The sequence below is a fragment of the Muscardinus avellanarius genome (genome assembly GCF_963383645.1).
Source record: "Muscardinus avellanarius genome assembly, chromosome: 6".
NCBI classification, from domain to species: Eukaryota; Metazoa; Chordata; class Mammalia; order Rodentia; family Gliridae; genus Muscardinus; species Muscardinus avellanarius.
The window spans coordinates 81,148,858-81,164,485 of record NC_137791.1 but is presented as its reverse complement, the minus strand read 5'-3'; the positions used below and the strand labels follow the sequence as shown (position 1 = coordinate 81,164,485).

General features: G+C 35.0%; 1 protein-coding gene across 1 annotated transcript in view; it reads right to left on the bottom strand.

Annotated features, from left to right (window-relative positions):
* Positions 1-15,421, bottom strand: part of GC (GC vitamin D binding protein) — a gene marked incomplete at both ends in the record, with an annotated part of 41,682 nt that extends 26,261 nt beyond the window's left edge. Inside the window, one exon of the mRNA XM_080697858.1 lies at positions 15,364-15,421. Coding sequence (XP_080553984.1) covers positions 15,364-15,421 — 58 coding nt within the window. The remainder of the gene's footprint in view (positions 1-15,363) is intronic.
* Positions 15,422-15,628: the final 207 nt, after the last annotated feature.

The window sequence follows — 15,628 nt, the reverse complement described above, 5'->3', positions numbered from 1 at the left end:
CACACACACACACACACACACACACACACACGTACAACCAGACATTTTTAGGACTGGAATGAGGTTATTTTAGGTTTCAAAAAGTAAAAAACACAGCAACTTTTTGTTACTTGAAAATAAACTGAAAAATCTGGACACTGATCTTCATTCATTAAAGCAGCAGGGAGTAGTTAGTTCTTTCAGGGGGAGGCAAGGTCTTTGCTGATCATGAGAGCAGCTTCCCCAGTACACCTACTACCTAGTTTATAGGGCAGTCTCACAGAAGTGTTACCCGTCCCAGATTCACCAGTTACGAAAGTAAGACCAGAAAATTTCCCAATAACCTTGCATGCTACAACTTTTTAAAAATTATAAGACGTGTATGAATGGCCTAGCCTCTGTTCTACCTGGCTTCATCTTTCAGTCATTTATTTTCTTGGATTTAAATGAGAAAGACACCTTGGAGGTCATGATGCTAATCTGTCACATGATTTATCTCAAGGATTTCTTCACCTCTCTAACAGTTAGAGTTCTGGGAAGACTGAATAAGCCTGAGCAGGAATTTTTGTTTTATGGTTGAGAATAGAGGTGGTAATGGCTAGGTACAAACTGGGGAGTTAAAAAATGAAAACAATTCTTTGTAGGATTGGTAGATCTGTGTGAAAAAATTTGACGAAATTATGATAAAATATGTAAATAGGCATAGACAACCCCAAATAGATTTTTAGGGTTAGAAAAGTCAGAATCGAGAGATTAAAAACATTTTTAAGCAATCTTGTAATAAGAGACTAACTCAAATTAATGCCATCAAAATCTCACATGAGGTAGAAAAGAACCCACATGTTCAAATCTCACATTATCCTGGGAAGTAGAGAACAGGATTGATAAAGCTAATGGTCTGTAGAACACAAAAGACCACTTGCAACAAACCTCGGTTTTGTCTGAGAACCTTTACCTCTAGTACATTTCCATTGATTAGTTTACAAGACAGTACTCTAACAGGTTCAAAAGATCAGAGTAAGGCAGAAATTTTTCATTAATCATTAATAGTATTCTAAGGGACTTTAGAACATAGAAAACAACGTAGGTTATAACTGTCCTTGTTTATTGAAGAGGGGTACTTTAGGATGCCAGTAAAGTGTTTTACATTGCTTCTAAAGTACAGCTAGGAGAAATGGTTGGCAGCTATAAGGAAGTGGCATTTATAAACTTTATTGTAACTATAGCTAATTAATAGCTCAAACTATAGCAGCATTTTGAAGAATAGCATTTGTCTTATCACTGGAAATACTGGAATGGATTTAAACAACCCTATATATTAAATATTCTTGAAATAGTACAAATTGCATCCTCATGATTTTTAAGATAATTTTCCAGGGGTTGTAAGTTAGTCTCTTTTGTTTTTTATTGTAAAGAAGAACAAAATGATGTAATTTGTAGGAAAATGAACAGACCTGGAGAACATTATGTTAAGTGAGATCAGCCAGTCACAGAAGTGAAGGGTCTTATGTTTTCTCTCTCATTTGGAAGTGAGGGAGTAATTGGGATGCAAGAGGGACTTAGATAATGTAGGAGAAACTCTGGTGAGCAAGAGATAGTCCTGTGGGTGGAAGGGAGAGAAGGGGGAATTAATGAAGGAAACACTTGCATGGAGACATATGTGAGAATACCAGTGCCAATCTCAGTATTTTGTAGGGGAGAAGGGGAGAAAGGGGAGGAGCAGGGAAAGCTGACCAAGTGCAGTGTGCATGCATGTCATTTACACAACAAACTACATTATGATAGTTTATAATGTACCAACAAAAATGAATAAAATTCTATGTGCAGAAAAAAATAAGTTAGTCTCTTTTAGAAATTATTAAAATATTGTTTCCAAAACTTGCAATGCTTTAAGTCCTGTAAGTAGCTCTAATAGAATTTTTCTTTTAATAAATACAAACTAATTTTGTTTAATAAACTCCCTTATAACACTGAAAAGGTTGTTTTGTGGGAGATGGTATTGTGACAATTCAACTACATGCAAAATGAACCTCTATATCAAAATAGGGAGCTATCAGTGAATACTTTGAGAAGATTTTTTTATTTATCCAGGTTCAGATTTCTCATTTCACTAAAAAGTAAAATTTCATTTTACGTGTTATGGAAAGCAGTATGCATGTGAAGTTGGTATAAGTGAGCACTACTCTGATACCTCCTAATAAATAATTTTAATCAAATCATCTACTTGTTTGCATACAAGTGCTTTAGAATTCATGACCACTATGAACTGGTTTAGTTAGAATGCATATAGATCAGAAAAAGTGGGAGATTAGATGGGCTGCATAAGGAATAAAGTGATTGTAGATTTTTTTCCTGAAACATTCAGCCTCTGGCATGAGAAGCACCCAAAGAGAAGGGCACAAAAAGGAGGCATTGAGAAAATTTGGAATTAAAACATGAAGGTAGTTGGGTATACAGCATGCCTATAATCCTAGGACTTGGAAGGCTGAGACAGGAGGGTCACAGGTTTGAGGTCAGCCCAATAACTTAGCAAGGCCCTCAGGAGCTTAGTGAGACCTTGTTTCAAAATAAAAAATAAAACGGGGTTAGGGGCATAGCTCGGAGATAGAACACCCCTGGATTCAATTCCTAGTAACACACACACACACACACACACACACACACACACACACACACAATAGTGTTTTACAAAAATAGCCTGTAGAGGAAGCTATTGTACCATGACATTTCAGATTAATAACCTCCCCCTAACTTATTTCAGATAAAATGTTTCATTTATTCACCTATCCAAAAAGAAGCTATCTAGCTTCAAGGTTAAATATATGTTAATAATTTTCTCATTTTGCAAAAAAGAGCAAATAAATACTGAACTTAATTTAATGTGAATTTTGCAAACTGATTCCTCATGTCAATGAAATACTGCATAGCATTCTATTTTACACCAGTTGAGCTCACTCCAATCCATGTGGCTAAGCTTCGCCTCAATTGTAAATGACATGCTCTGTCCTTTCTCATTTAGATATCAAGAGGGTGCTTTGGACTTTGATACGGTATGATCTTAGTGATGCCCATGCAATACTTTTCACAACAGTGACCTTGCAGGATTAAATGTTTACAAATTGCTTTAACAATTTTTTGTAACATCAGAACCAAATTTTATCTATATTGTGAAATAATCTGGTAAGTCATGGCTAATTCTGGATTTTTGAAAACATTTGATTTGCTTTCTGGAAATCTTTATTGCTTTATGTCCTTTAAGTTTCCCAGAAAAGCTAACATTATACATCCATTTGTGCAACAGATTATATATATATATATATATATATATATATATATATATATATTTTTTTTTTTTTTTTTAGGATTTCTCTGTTCCAGGTATCAGGTTCAGTATTCAATCTGAGTATATGATGGGGACCAAAATAGATATATCCCTGTGTTCATGGGACTTTCATTGAATGGGGAGATTCTAAAAGGTACTGTCTTGGTACAGAGTCTACTGAAAAAGTATTTGGGGTGTTTTCTTCATTGTGGTAATCTTTCACCAAAAACTACTTTTGTTTCGCAGGAAGCTATTTGTATATCAGGAGCAATGAATGCATCCTAAATTACACCATCTTGAGTCAAGGTTTATATAGGATGCTAGAAACTGTCTCAAATTGCTCCTTTCCTGTTGTTTTCTGGAGAAGCACAGGATTTCAGAGTTCTGTTAGGTATTTTATATTTGTGCAATTTATTTTTTTGGCATTTTTATTTCTATTCTGCATTGATAGTCAATCTGTGTCAGAAAAGGTTAGTATATTTGTTAGTGGGTTTTAAAAAATATTTACCTTTTAAACTGGTGATTTCACTTAAGAAATTAAACATTGGGCTAGTTGGTTATTGAAACTTACACATCACTAGGGACATTGTTAATGAAGAAGAGACTATTGAATTAATGCTTTATTTTCCTTTCAATTTTTAGCCTTTTTTGTTTCATCTCCATTGAAATTTTTATATCAAGCAGTATTACACTAGGATTGATTAGGCTTTTAATATTATAGATGGTTACAAGAAGGTATGCAGTTTTCTGAGTTTGAGTCAATGAGAAGTCATTTAATTTTTTTAAGACTAAATCCAGAGATTGTGCAGTCTATATAGACTCACTGATTTAGAGAAAACTAAATGAACCTCTTAGGATGGTATCAGTGGAACAACCTTAGTTTCATTTCAGATTTTGAAAATTTGAAAGCATAAGGGCATATAAGGCCAATGGGTTAGTGGTCCAGAAACTAGAGTTGAAATAGAAAGTAGCCTCACAGACTCATTCAAATGGATGGTTGGGTTTATACCTGGTAGGATCCTGGCCTTTAACACATCTACTGAGGTCCCAAAGAAAGCATTTTTTCCCTCCATCTTTTTACCTCATCTCTCATTCCTTTTGTGGATTGAGTCATCTCCTCATCTACAATTGGTTTTGCAAGGATAAAATTAGGGAGGAAGTTGCTGTTTTGCACCATTGAGATGGGTGACTGTGATCTCTCCTGCATCTTAACTTGGAAACTTAGAATGCATTGTTGTGCTTAGGTTCTAAGTCAGTGCAGATTAAGCATCTCTTATCTGAGACTGGAAATGTTTGGATCCATTTTTTCTTTTAATGTAGGCATATTTACATAGACATTGCCAGTTGAACATCTCTAATCTGAAAACCCAAATCTGAAATGAGCACAAACCCCAAACATTTTGAGCACTGATACTAAAATATTTTTGGATTTTAGAGCAGTTTTAGATTTTATATTTTTGAATTTAGGATGCTAAATTATGTAAGGACAGATAGTAGCACCATGATAATATTAAACATTTAAAAACTAGACATGTGGTCTTGGGAGGAAGGGAAATGGGGAGGTGGGGGATACCAAGTAGTGTATGAATACATGCCATTTTCAACATAATCTACATTATAATGTGAGACTATAATGTATAATGTGAGACTATAATGTGGGTATTATTCTAATTATTTGGAATGTATTATATCCTTTAATCCTCACAAATGTCCTGTAACACTTATCACAATTCACCTCCAAAGTTAGCTACATTTTTATGTAGCAACTTAAGAATTTAATATTCTTATGAAAGTTGTTTTTATGGATTATTTTAACTTTAAAAAAATCAACATATTTTTAACATACTTTGTAAGTTGGAGAAATATTCTTTTGAAATTTAGCATTCTTCTGGTCATGATACTGAGAATCACTATTTGTGCCTTTCCAAAGCTTTAATCTATGACTTCAAATCATGGAAAAGTTTATTCTTACACTTAATAATCCCTACTCAGCCTTTTAAAAAAGTTTATGGGGTTTGGCACAGGAAAATAGAAAGGCAGCTTGGCTGAAAATATCAGTTAAGTTCTTTGGTTTCAGGAGAGACAAGGATTTGAGGAAGTACTCAGTAGACATTTGCTGATAGTGTTTATAAAGGTCCATCATAATTATATTCTTTTTAAGTCAAGCTTCTCACTTGCTCTGAAAGTTCTTTTCAGGTAAAAATCATATCTAACTTTTGAAGTTCTGGATATCTGGCATAGTTTCAGACACAGCATGTATACTTTTTAAAAAGCCAAATCATGTACTAGTGTAGTAGCCATGATACAGAATTAATAAAAAAAAGAGGCTATATGGACACAATGGAATTGTAGTCAACCGTAAGAAGGAAGTCCCGTTCTTTGTGATAGCATGGATACATCTGGAGGACATTGTATTAGGTGAAATAAGTCAAACACAGAAAGACAACTACCACATGATTTCCTCCATATGTGGAATGTTAAAAAAAAAAAGATGCTCTAGACATAGAAAGTAAAATGGTAGTTAGCTGAGGCTGAAGTGACTGGAGAGGTAGCTTAGGAGATATGAAAGGATACAAAATTACAGTTAGAAGGAACAGAATGAGGACATTTCTTGGATAACACACTATCATTAATGATGGTCAAAGGGTGCAAAGTTTAGACAGGAGGAACAGGTTTTAAGATCTTTTGGAAAGTAGAATGACTATAGTCAATAACAATGTATTATATATTTCAATATAACAGAGTAAATTTCAGAAGGCTTACTATAAAAATGATAAGGGAGGTGGTAGATATGTTCATTGCATTGATTTAATTGTTCACCATGTGTGAGAATATGAAAGCATCCCATTATGTTCCATAAATGTATGTGATTCTTAATTATCCAAATTTTTAATCTATAGAAAACAGTAGACATGTGATTTTCTGTCACTGTTTCCCATCAGTATGCATATATAAATAGTTATTAAAGTTATAAATATATAACCTGAAAATAAGTCATACCATCTAATGGCAAGGATGTATTATATACTTATAATTATTTATAATTCTATCATCAATCTTATTTTTGTCAAGGAGATTCCCTGAACCATTTAAATGCATTTTAATTTTTAAAAATCTCTCCAAATGGCATTAATACATATACCAAAACATCCTTTAAATGTTATTAATCATTCTTATTAGAAAAATTAGATTTATGTATTCTTTTTACCTTATTTTTTCAATAGGTACAATAAATGTCTTGACACACGTACATATTCCACAAGGTATGTCAGACTAAACCTATCTCCTTAAACATATATAATTTATTTTTGGTTCAAGAAGATTTTTAATAAGGCTAGAACAATTATATAGTATTTATCTATTGTACTGATGTACTAGCAAGAATTTTATTTCCTGCATTGAATATAAGTTCCTAATTGTCTTACTAAAGTCCCATGAGAAATGGAAGGATCATTATTGGAAACATGTAAGAACTGTACATGTTAAATGCAACATTTTGTGAATAATAATTATTCAATGATATTTTATGCTAAGTTTTGTGGTCTAGATTGTGTTAAGTGCTTTTTATCACTCTGTTTATATTCATAAGGCTAAAGAGAACTTTTTAGGAAAAAAATTAATGACCCCCACCAATTAGGCCAAAAATGAAATTCCATTATTTTCTGCATAATATAGAGTGGGTATTAAATCCCAATTTTCACTACAATATAATACAATAGCTATATTTTCTAAGAAAACTTATAAGAAATATCCATTTAATGGTCAGTAATCCAATTATTTTATTTGTTTTAAGAAATCTAGCCTATCTTTTTCATATTAATTTTTTTTTTGCAGTAGTGGGGATGAAACCCAGGGGCATTCTACTTCTGAGCTACACCCCCAGCCCTATTTTTTAGTTGTTTTATTTTTTGAAACGGGTCTCATTGAGTTGCGAAGGGCCTTGCCAAATAGCTGAGGCTGTCCACAAACCATGATCCTCCTGTCTCCTGACTGCTGGATTACAAGCATGCACCACCACGCCTAGCTCATATTAAATTATTTTTAAACTAATTGCCAAACAGAGCCATGGTGGCATATGCCTGTAATCCCAAGAGTTGGGAAACTGAGACAGGAGGATGTTAGGCTTGAGGCCAGCCTCAGTAACTTAGCAAGATCCTGTTTCATACTAAAAAATAAAATAAGGCTGGAAATGTGGATTGGAGGTAGAATGCTCCTAGGTTCAAGCTCTAGTACTACAAAATAATCAATCAATAAATTAAATTACTAGCTAATATTTTAGAAGGACCAATACATAACAAAATAATGAATCACATTCATAATGTTATTTTAAACTAAAATGTGTTGACTACTCTTAATGTGTTAATATTACTATCATTAGTACTATTATCACAGTTTGCATATATAAATTTTAAATCTTATATGTCTAAGATGAAAAGCACAATTTGCTGAATGTAACCATATTTAAAGAATACATCTGTGATTTCATTTATGGGTCATATGAATGGCTGATAATAAATCATTTTGTCTATTTTTAAGGTAAAAAGACCATCATTTTAGATATTTAAAATGGCATTAAATATCTAGTGTAACAAGACACCAGATATATCAAACTCAAGTGCCCATAGAGTCTAAAATTTCCAAGTGAAAAATGCATAATGCTTAGTGATGGACACCATGGGTTTAATACAAAAGGGAGGGTGCTACTTGAGTTCCAGCCCATTGTTGTCATGTGAAGACTTAGCTCTTATTACCACAGCTTGCCTTGCTTCCAGAGAAGCTAGAAGCCTGTATTTTTATGTAAACTCTCCAAGTTTTAAGATGTTGATAAATCAAATTATACTTTAAAGATAGTCGACTGGCCCAAACCATCAGGATCAAAGAAAACAAGCATAGGAAGTTCAATTTCCCCACTGCAGGGTAGAGACTGTGAGCCCAGAACACCTGGATTTGAATTTCCTCTGGCCCATGCAATAAGCAAGTTGCTCATCCTCTCTATTCCTCTTTATTTTTCTTACTTTTAAGATGGAGAAGACTGTATCTCACAGGATTGTTGTGAACATAAAGTGAGTTAATATGCCCAAACAGTGCCTACCTCTTCCATAGTAAACAGTATCTACTAGTCAGTTATTGTTGATATTAACTGAATTCTGTCAGTTTGTGACTATAACTATATACAAGACAAGTCTTTGTTGATTACCTACTAGGTGTGGGACATCATGTAAAAGGAAACTAAAGCCAACAATCCTTAAGGAATCTGAGTTAGACAGAGGGATAAATATACATACTATCTATAAAAGAGATGGGAACAAAGCAATATGAATGCAAGGGAGCTTTTAGGAATCTGCATGATAGTAACTATTACTTGAAGTGCATTATGAATATGGGTTGTGTTTTAGGAGGAGTACAGGCATTGGGAGCTAATTTTTTTTTTTCCAGGTCTGGAGATGGAACGCAGGGGCATTTGATCTCTGACCTATACCCCTGCTCTATTTTTTATTCTCTATTTTGAATCAGGGGCTCACTAGGTTATAGAGGGCCTCACTAAGTAGCTGAGGCTGTCCGCAAACTGTCATTCTTCGGTCTCAGCCTCCTGAATGCTGGAATTGCAAGCGTGCGCCACCATTCCTGATAGGAGCTGAATTTTAAGTGGAGAGAAAAACATCAGGAGATTTTGGAAGCTGAGAAATATTAAGTTATGCCTGGAGAATAGTGAGTAATCTGATTAGGAAACTGGAGTGTGGATCATAAATACAGAATGATCTGATAGCCAAAGTGTTATTTTTCTAAGTTAGTGGCAAATATATTAAAATTTCTATGCAAATCTATATATACATATAGGAGACTTGCCAACTGATGACTGCATTTAAGGAACAGTAGACTTAAGATTACTTAAGGTAAATAGAACTTTCTTTTTTAAGCTGAGCTATGAAATATGTTAGTCCATGTATGTGTTTACATATTTCTTTCTGGACACATGGTAACTTAACTAGGGTTGATAACTAGCATAGTCTAGCCAATTTATTTCTCAGGGATCTAGAGACTGGGAGTTTGAAATTAGGGTGCCAGCATGGTCACACTTGATGAGGGTCTCTCCCTCATTCTATCCTCACATGACCTTCTTTAGTGTATATGTAAAGAGAGAGAGAGATGTCTCTTTTCTCTTTTAATATGAGGACACTAAATCCATTTTAGGGCTCTATCCTCATGACTTCACCTAATTCTCACAACCTTTCAAAGTTTTACCTTCAACAAATACTATCACATTTCAACTAGGGTTTCCACATATGAATATTTGGAAACATATGGTAAACAGTCAATGAATATTAACAATATTTTTCATTAAAATTCAATGATAAAATATATATGTAAATATATATACATATATGTACATATGTCATATCATGTGATTTTCTTGAGTCCTTCTCTTAGGTGGTGCAATAAATTTCTATTTTCTGATCAGAACAATATGGAAATGCAAGTAAAAAGATAAAACGCCAGAAACCACATAAATGAGTTCACCTAAACCTCAGTCATGCATATGCCTGGGATCACTATTCTTTTCCTTTGGAAAAATTCAGACTGCTGTAGAATCCAGAGGAGATCTAAATGGGCATGAATAGATATGATAAGTAGTGTCTACAGGCCTGAGAACCAGATCTATATAAGAGGAAATTGAAAGGGACAAATAAAAAGGGAATACTGTGAAGGTTTCTAAAGTGAAATGTTCTATGTAGGGCTGGTTATTTCAGATGTATGGTTTACAGAATGTAGAAATGGTGTAATGTAGGGAATAAAATGAATAAGACACTATTTAAGAAGATTTGAAGGAATTGGGTGATTCAGATATGGTGGTTCCAAGAAAGTAAATGAGAAGGTGAAGAATCAAGCCAGTGTAGGCTCCATGGAATGATGAACTAGAGCCAGGACCAGTTTTGGATGAACATGGTAGGCAGCATAAATTCTACTTAATTCCAGATAAAGTAGTCTTAGTGATTGACTCTTCCTTGCTTATGTGTGTTCTGATGAATAATCTTGTTTAGGGTATTAATTTTAAGAGAAGTGGCAAACTAGTGACTGAGAGTATTTCTCTGGAGAGAAAACACTCCAGAGAAAATAACCCAGTTTCTAGGTATAAAGGGATGGTTTTGCTAGTGCTAGCTCAATTACTCTTCCAGTCAGCATTCTTGGAGTTATAATCTAAAAAATGACCATGTAACTTAGAGGAAACAAAATTTATTTTCATATGGTTTTAGATTCAGTCCATGTGAGGCTTGGGACCACAGACTTCAGGGCATGGTGGTGGGAGGCAGGAGGAAGAAAAAGAAAGAGCACATGGACTGGCTCATCACATGATGGAAGGCAAAAGCAAGAAAGAGGAAGAGAGACTAGGAACCAAATATAATCTCCAAGCCTTCAACCCCAGCGACCCACCTCCAGCCACACTCTACTGGTCTACCAGGTACCATCCAGGTCAGTCCACTACAGTTGGTATATCCACTGCTGAGATTACAACCCTCATGACTCTACTATATCAGCCCTGAATATTAACAAATGTGCTCTTTAGGGGACATTTTACATCTAACTGCAACCGTGACCTCTTTTTCTGAGTTCCTCATCTATAAAATGAGAATCATAACAGTACTCAGCTTATTTGGTATTATAAGAATATTAATTTATCCAAAAGATTTTAAACATGAAAATAAAATGTGTTAACATATTAACTATTTTTATTTACCGAATATACATTTTAGTGCCAATGCTCCTTAGAGGATATAACAATAATAAACATTTACAAAGAGCTTATTCCTTCCAGGACATCAATTGTATCTCATCAACCCTTAATATTCCTTTTATATTCAAAGCTACCTTATGAGGTTGGCACTTCCAATTTTGTGATTTTTATACAAAAGTTTCTTGAATACTTATTACATGCCAAACAGTATTCTAAAACTTGGAAATGCAGAAAGAAATACAAATAAAGTTCTTGAGTTCATGGAAATTGCTACATTCTACATTTGTTATCATAAAGGAATAAATAGCTGGTAATAAGGTAAGGCATTAAGTGCTAAGAAGGAACATTAAAACAGGGTAAAAGGACAGAAAATAATGGAGTGGTCGGTGCTATGTGAGGTTGGTTGGAAACTTTCCCAATAAGTAGACTTGGAGCAGACACCTGGAGAAGGTGGGGAAGGTACCATGTGGGTCTCTGGGGGAGTTGGTGTTCCAAGAAGGAGGAAAAGCCCTGGGGTTGGAGGATATAGAGTGTGGGAGCACATGAAAACCTGTGAGGCTGAAGTGGAACTAATGGGGAAGGTAGGAGGAAGAGGTAAATTTGGGGGCACAGTAAAGTTAGCTATTCATTGATCCCAGGGTGGGGGAACCTACATCACTTAGTTTCAGGAATTTCTTTGTTCTCTTTCTGTGTGGATTAAACTCTTGACCTTGTGAAGGGTCTGCCTACTTACACTGCACTCATAATGGTGACTGTATACCTGGCATTGCACCTTGTAACAGTGAAGTGTAACACTGCTGTTGATTTTCAAGAAGGTTAATATTGCCTTTTTTTTTTTTTTTTTTTTTTTTTTTTTTAGTACTGGGGATGGCACCCAGGGGCCTTCTACCTCCAGGCTACACTACCAGACCTATTTTATATTTTTATTCAGAAACAGGGTCTCTTAAGCCAGCTGAGACTGGCTTCGAACCTGCGTGATCCTCCTGTCTCCGCCTCCCAAGCGCGTGGATTACAAGCGTGTGCCATCACACCCAGCTTAATATTGCTTTTGATGATGAGGTTATAGACTTCACTGACTTTTTCACTTTTCTAGGACTATTTTGATAGAAAAGAGGGAGAGAAAAAATAGTCAAAGAAGGTTTTCTTTTTTCAGTTTGGTATTATGTTTAATAATGTATTATGTTTACATAGGTATGCTATAAACAAAATGTTTTCAAGCAAAAAAGGAAACATTCACAATAAATACCCTGCTCTTTCTTGCCAATAGCTTTAAAATTTTGCATCAATTTCTTTCCTGTTGGCATTATTGCCTGGACTTTGTTAATGTACTCTGGGAAGAGGGAAAGACAGTATAACTAGTACCATATCCATTTCAGCCCTAGGAGAAGAAGTCACATGGAGGCAACTGCAAGTACTTGCCAGACTCTTCTTGCCTTTTCTGGGTTAGAAAAAGTCTTTATTTATTTATTTTTTTCTTGCAATAATGGAGATTTCTTGGAGTACTGAGGCCAGGACGATTCTACCTCTGAATTATACCCCCACCCCAGCCCTAATTTTTATTTTTTGAAACAGGATCTCAGTAAGTAGCTTAGTCTGGCTTCAAACCTACAATTCTCCTGTCTCAGCCTTGCAAGTACTAGGATTACAGGCATGTGACACCACACCCAGGAAAAAGCCGCTGGATCTGGCTTTTCTCTCCAGATTCACCCAAGGGCTATGAAACAAATCCCAATGCCATTTGGTGGGAGGGGACTGAACCAACTGGACATAATGTTTGTGTTGAGCTACCACAGTATCTTCTTTAGAAGATACCATACAGAGGTATGGGTATTTTAGGAAAGAGTAAATATGTTCATGAAATAATATTTATCTCCCTTGGACTTGCCAGAAATTTTAGGACAGCATTGATTGTGAACATTCCAGGAAGGACTAATGGATGTCTAATTTCTTCAGTATGTTTGGCCATAGAAATATATATGTTTTAAATTTTTTATTGGTGCATTGTATTTATACATCATGATGAAGTGAAAACCTTGTGTAGGCATAAATGCACACATCACCCAGCCAGCCCCCACCCAGTCCTCACCCCACTCTCTCCCCATCCCTTCCTCTCATGCTTGGCTTAGTGGTTGACTTCGATATGAATAAGTACATCATGTCTCCCCACCTCCCATCCCCACAGTTAAGTTGCCTTATTTGCTTCTCTATAGGATCTCCTTTTTCACCTGGAGTTCCTCCAATGACCCCTTTCACCTTAGCTTTCATATATTAGGGAAAGCATCCAATTCCTTACTTTTTGTTGGCCATAGAAATATTTTTCAAGATGAATCTCTAAGTGAATTAGATTTTGGAACAGGTATTTCAGATAAAGGCCGGGAATCATCCCCTCTCTAGAACTGTGATGGGAGAGGGAACTGGAGCCCAAATAGACCTCTACCCTGCCGGGCTGCTGAGAACCTAAGAGTTCACTGAACTCCATTAATCTGTACACTTTGTAACCTTCTGCCAGGAGAGAACACACTATTTCCAGGTAAGTCACAAAGTTGGTCTTTGTGTCATGCTTAGGTATTAGAGAATAGAGTACTGATAGATCACACTTCTATTCCCAAATATTGGCTGTTTTTTGTTTAAAAATAAATTTTATAGTCTCAGGATATCATTGCATACATGGGACTTGAGTAAGACTGAGGTTCATATTGTTACAGGAGGTGACATGAGGCAAAAAGTCTCATGTCAGCTATATTTCATCTGCACTGTTGAGAATGTCGAAATAGATATTGCAGAATGCCCTGGTGATCTCTGCAATTCTGAGGTGTACCTAGTGAAACTTACTAAGTCAGCAGTCCACGGTGGTAACTCTTATCTCAGAGTATGGTCTCCAGATATATTTCTAAGACCTAGCTATTACTGGACATTTTTTGTTTAAAGATTCTAATCTGAAGAATTAAGATTCTTCAGAATCAAATCTGCCCCAGAGAAACTGGGGGCAAAGGAGTACATTTCAGTTTTTTGGGACTTGCCTACACAATTTATTTCACCTTTATATGTTCTGCTGTATATCAGACTTTGAAACTTTGCCTATGGATTCATAGCTTACTTAATGATGTATAGATAACTAACACAAATTTTAAAATAATTTGGGTGACAATAATATCTTGATAAAATGGATGTTAAAAATGGATGTAAAAAGAATAAGATAAAGTTAAGAGTAAAGTTATTCATGTCACAGTTAATGAATAATAATTCCTGAAAACACACATTTTCCCACTGGTTAAATATATTAACAACACAAATATAAATTTATGACTTGGGTGAGGTTATCAATTAACTGCATGAAAGAAAAAATTAATTTTATAAAGTATGAAGGCATATTCCCTTCCATTAAAAATAAGCTAGAAAAGTACATTAAAATAGACATGGACAGTTTCCAAGCTATAAATTCATGAAGTTGTATACATCCCATAATCTAAGTTTGCATTATTTTTAAAAAAGATTTAAAATGTTGCCTAAAGATGTAGACACCATTTGTAGAACAATTTCAATGAAAAACTGTAGTTCAATTATCTTATTTGTGGTTGTGTTTAATAGTTATAGAATATAAGCCAGACGTAGTGGCACATGCTTTTAATTCCAATACTTAGGAGGCTGAGACAGGAGGATCCAGGTTCATGGCCAGCCTCAGCTGCATAGTGAAGCCCTCTGTAACTTAGTGAGACCTTGTTTTGAAATAAAGAATTAAAAAAACAGGCTGAGGGTGTAGCTCTGAGATAGAATGCCCCTGGGTTCAATCCTTAATACTGCAAAAAAAAAAAAAAAAAAGAAGTGATAGAAAAACATTAAATGGGAGGTATTTAAAAAACTATAATGTATTTTGAAATACAGCATGTGTAAGATTTCTTGAGAAGGATCAGAGACATCTCTCAATTTACTCCATGTATCACGGACATGTAATGTTATGCTTTCAATAGGTATAAATGTTTGAAGTCTGAAAATATGCTTAGTGATGAATCTCATCTCCAGTTGGATTGTCTTTATTTTACAATTAACACATTTATAATCTCAAACTATCTTATTTATCCATAAAATGCAAGAGAGATAATTGACAAGTGATATAATTCCATTTTATTTCTTCATGAGATTTTTCCCCTATCTCAGTCCAATACTAATGACATAGTTGAGCTCAGATTAATTTCTCTTTGATCTTTTCTTTTCTCCCCCAGCATATTCACCAATTATTCTGCTTCTTACTTTTTATATAAATTTTAAAGTGGTAACAGAAAAGCAAAGTAGTAAGAATTCTTATGCATGGCCACAACAAGAGAAATCTTACCTCTCTCTAGAGCATGCCCAACTACTATAGCAAGCAGGAGCACTAAGATCCTCTTCATTTTTGCTCTGGGAAGTCCTGCAGCTCCCGTAGCTTGTAGGTTACCAGGTAAGAGATGGCAGCCCAAAGTTCCTCGTCTCCTTTTACTAAGAAGACTCCTGACTGGGTGCTAATCAATTATTAATCTCCAAATAGAAGCAAGGGGCAGTCATCTCTGGCCCAAAAGAGATAAAGTAATATCATTAATCAAGGCAAATAGACACTTTGG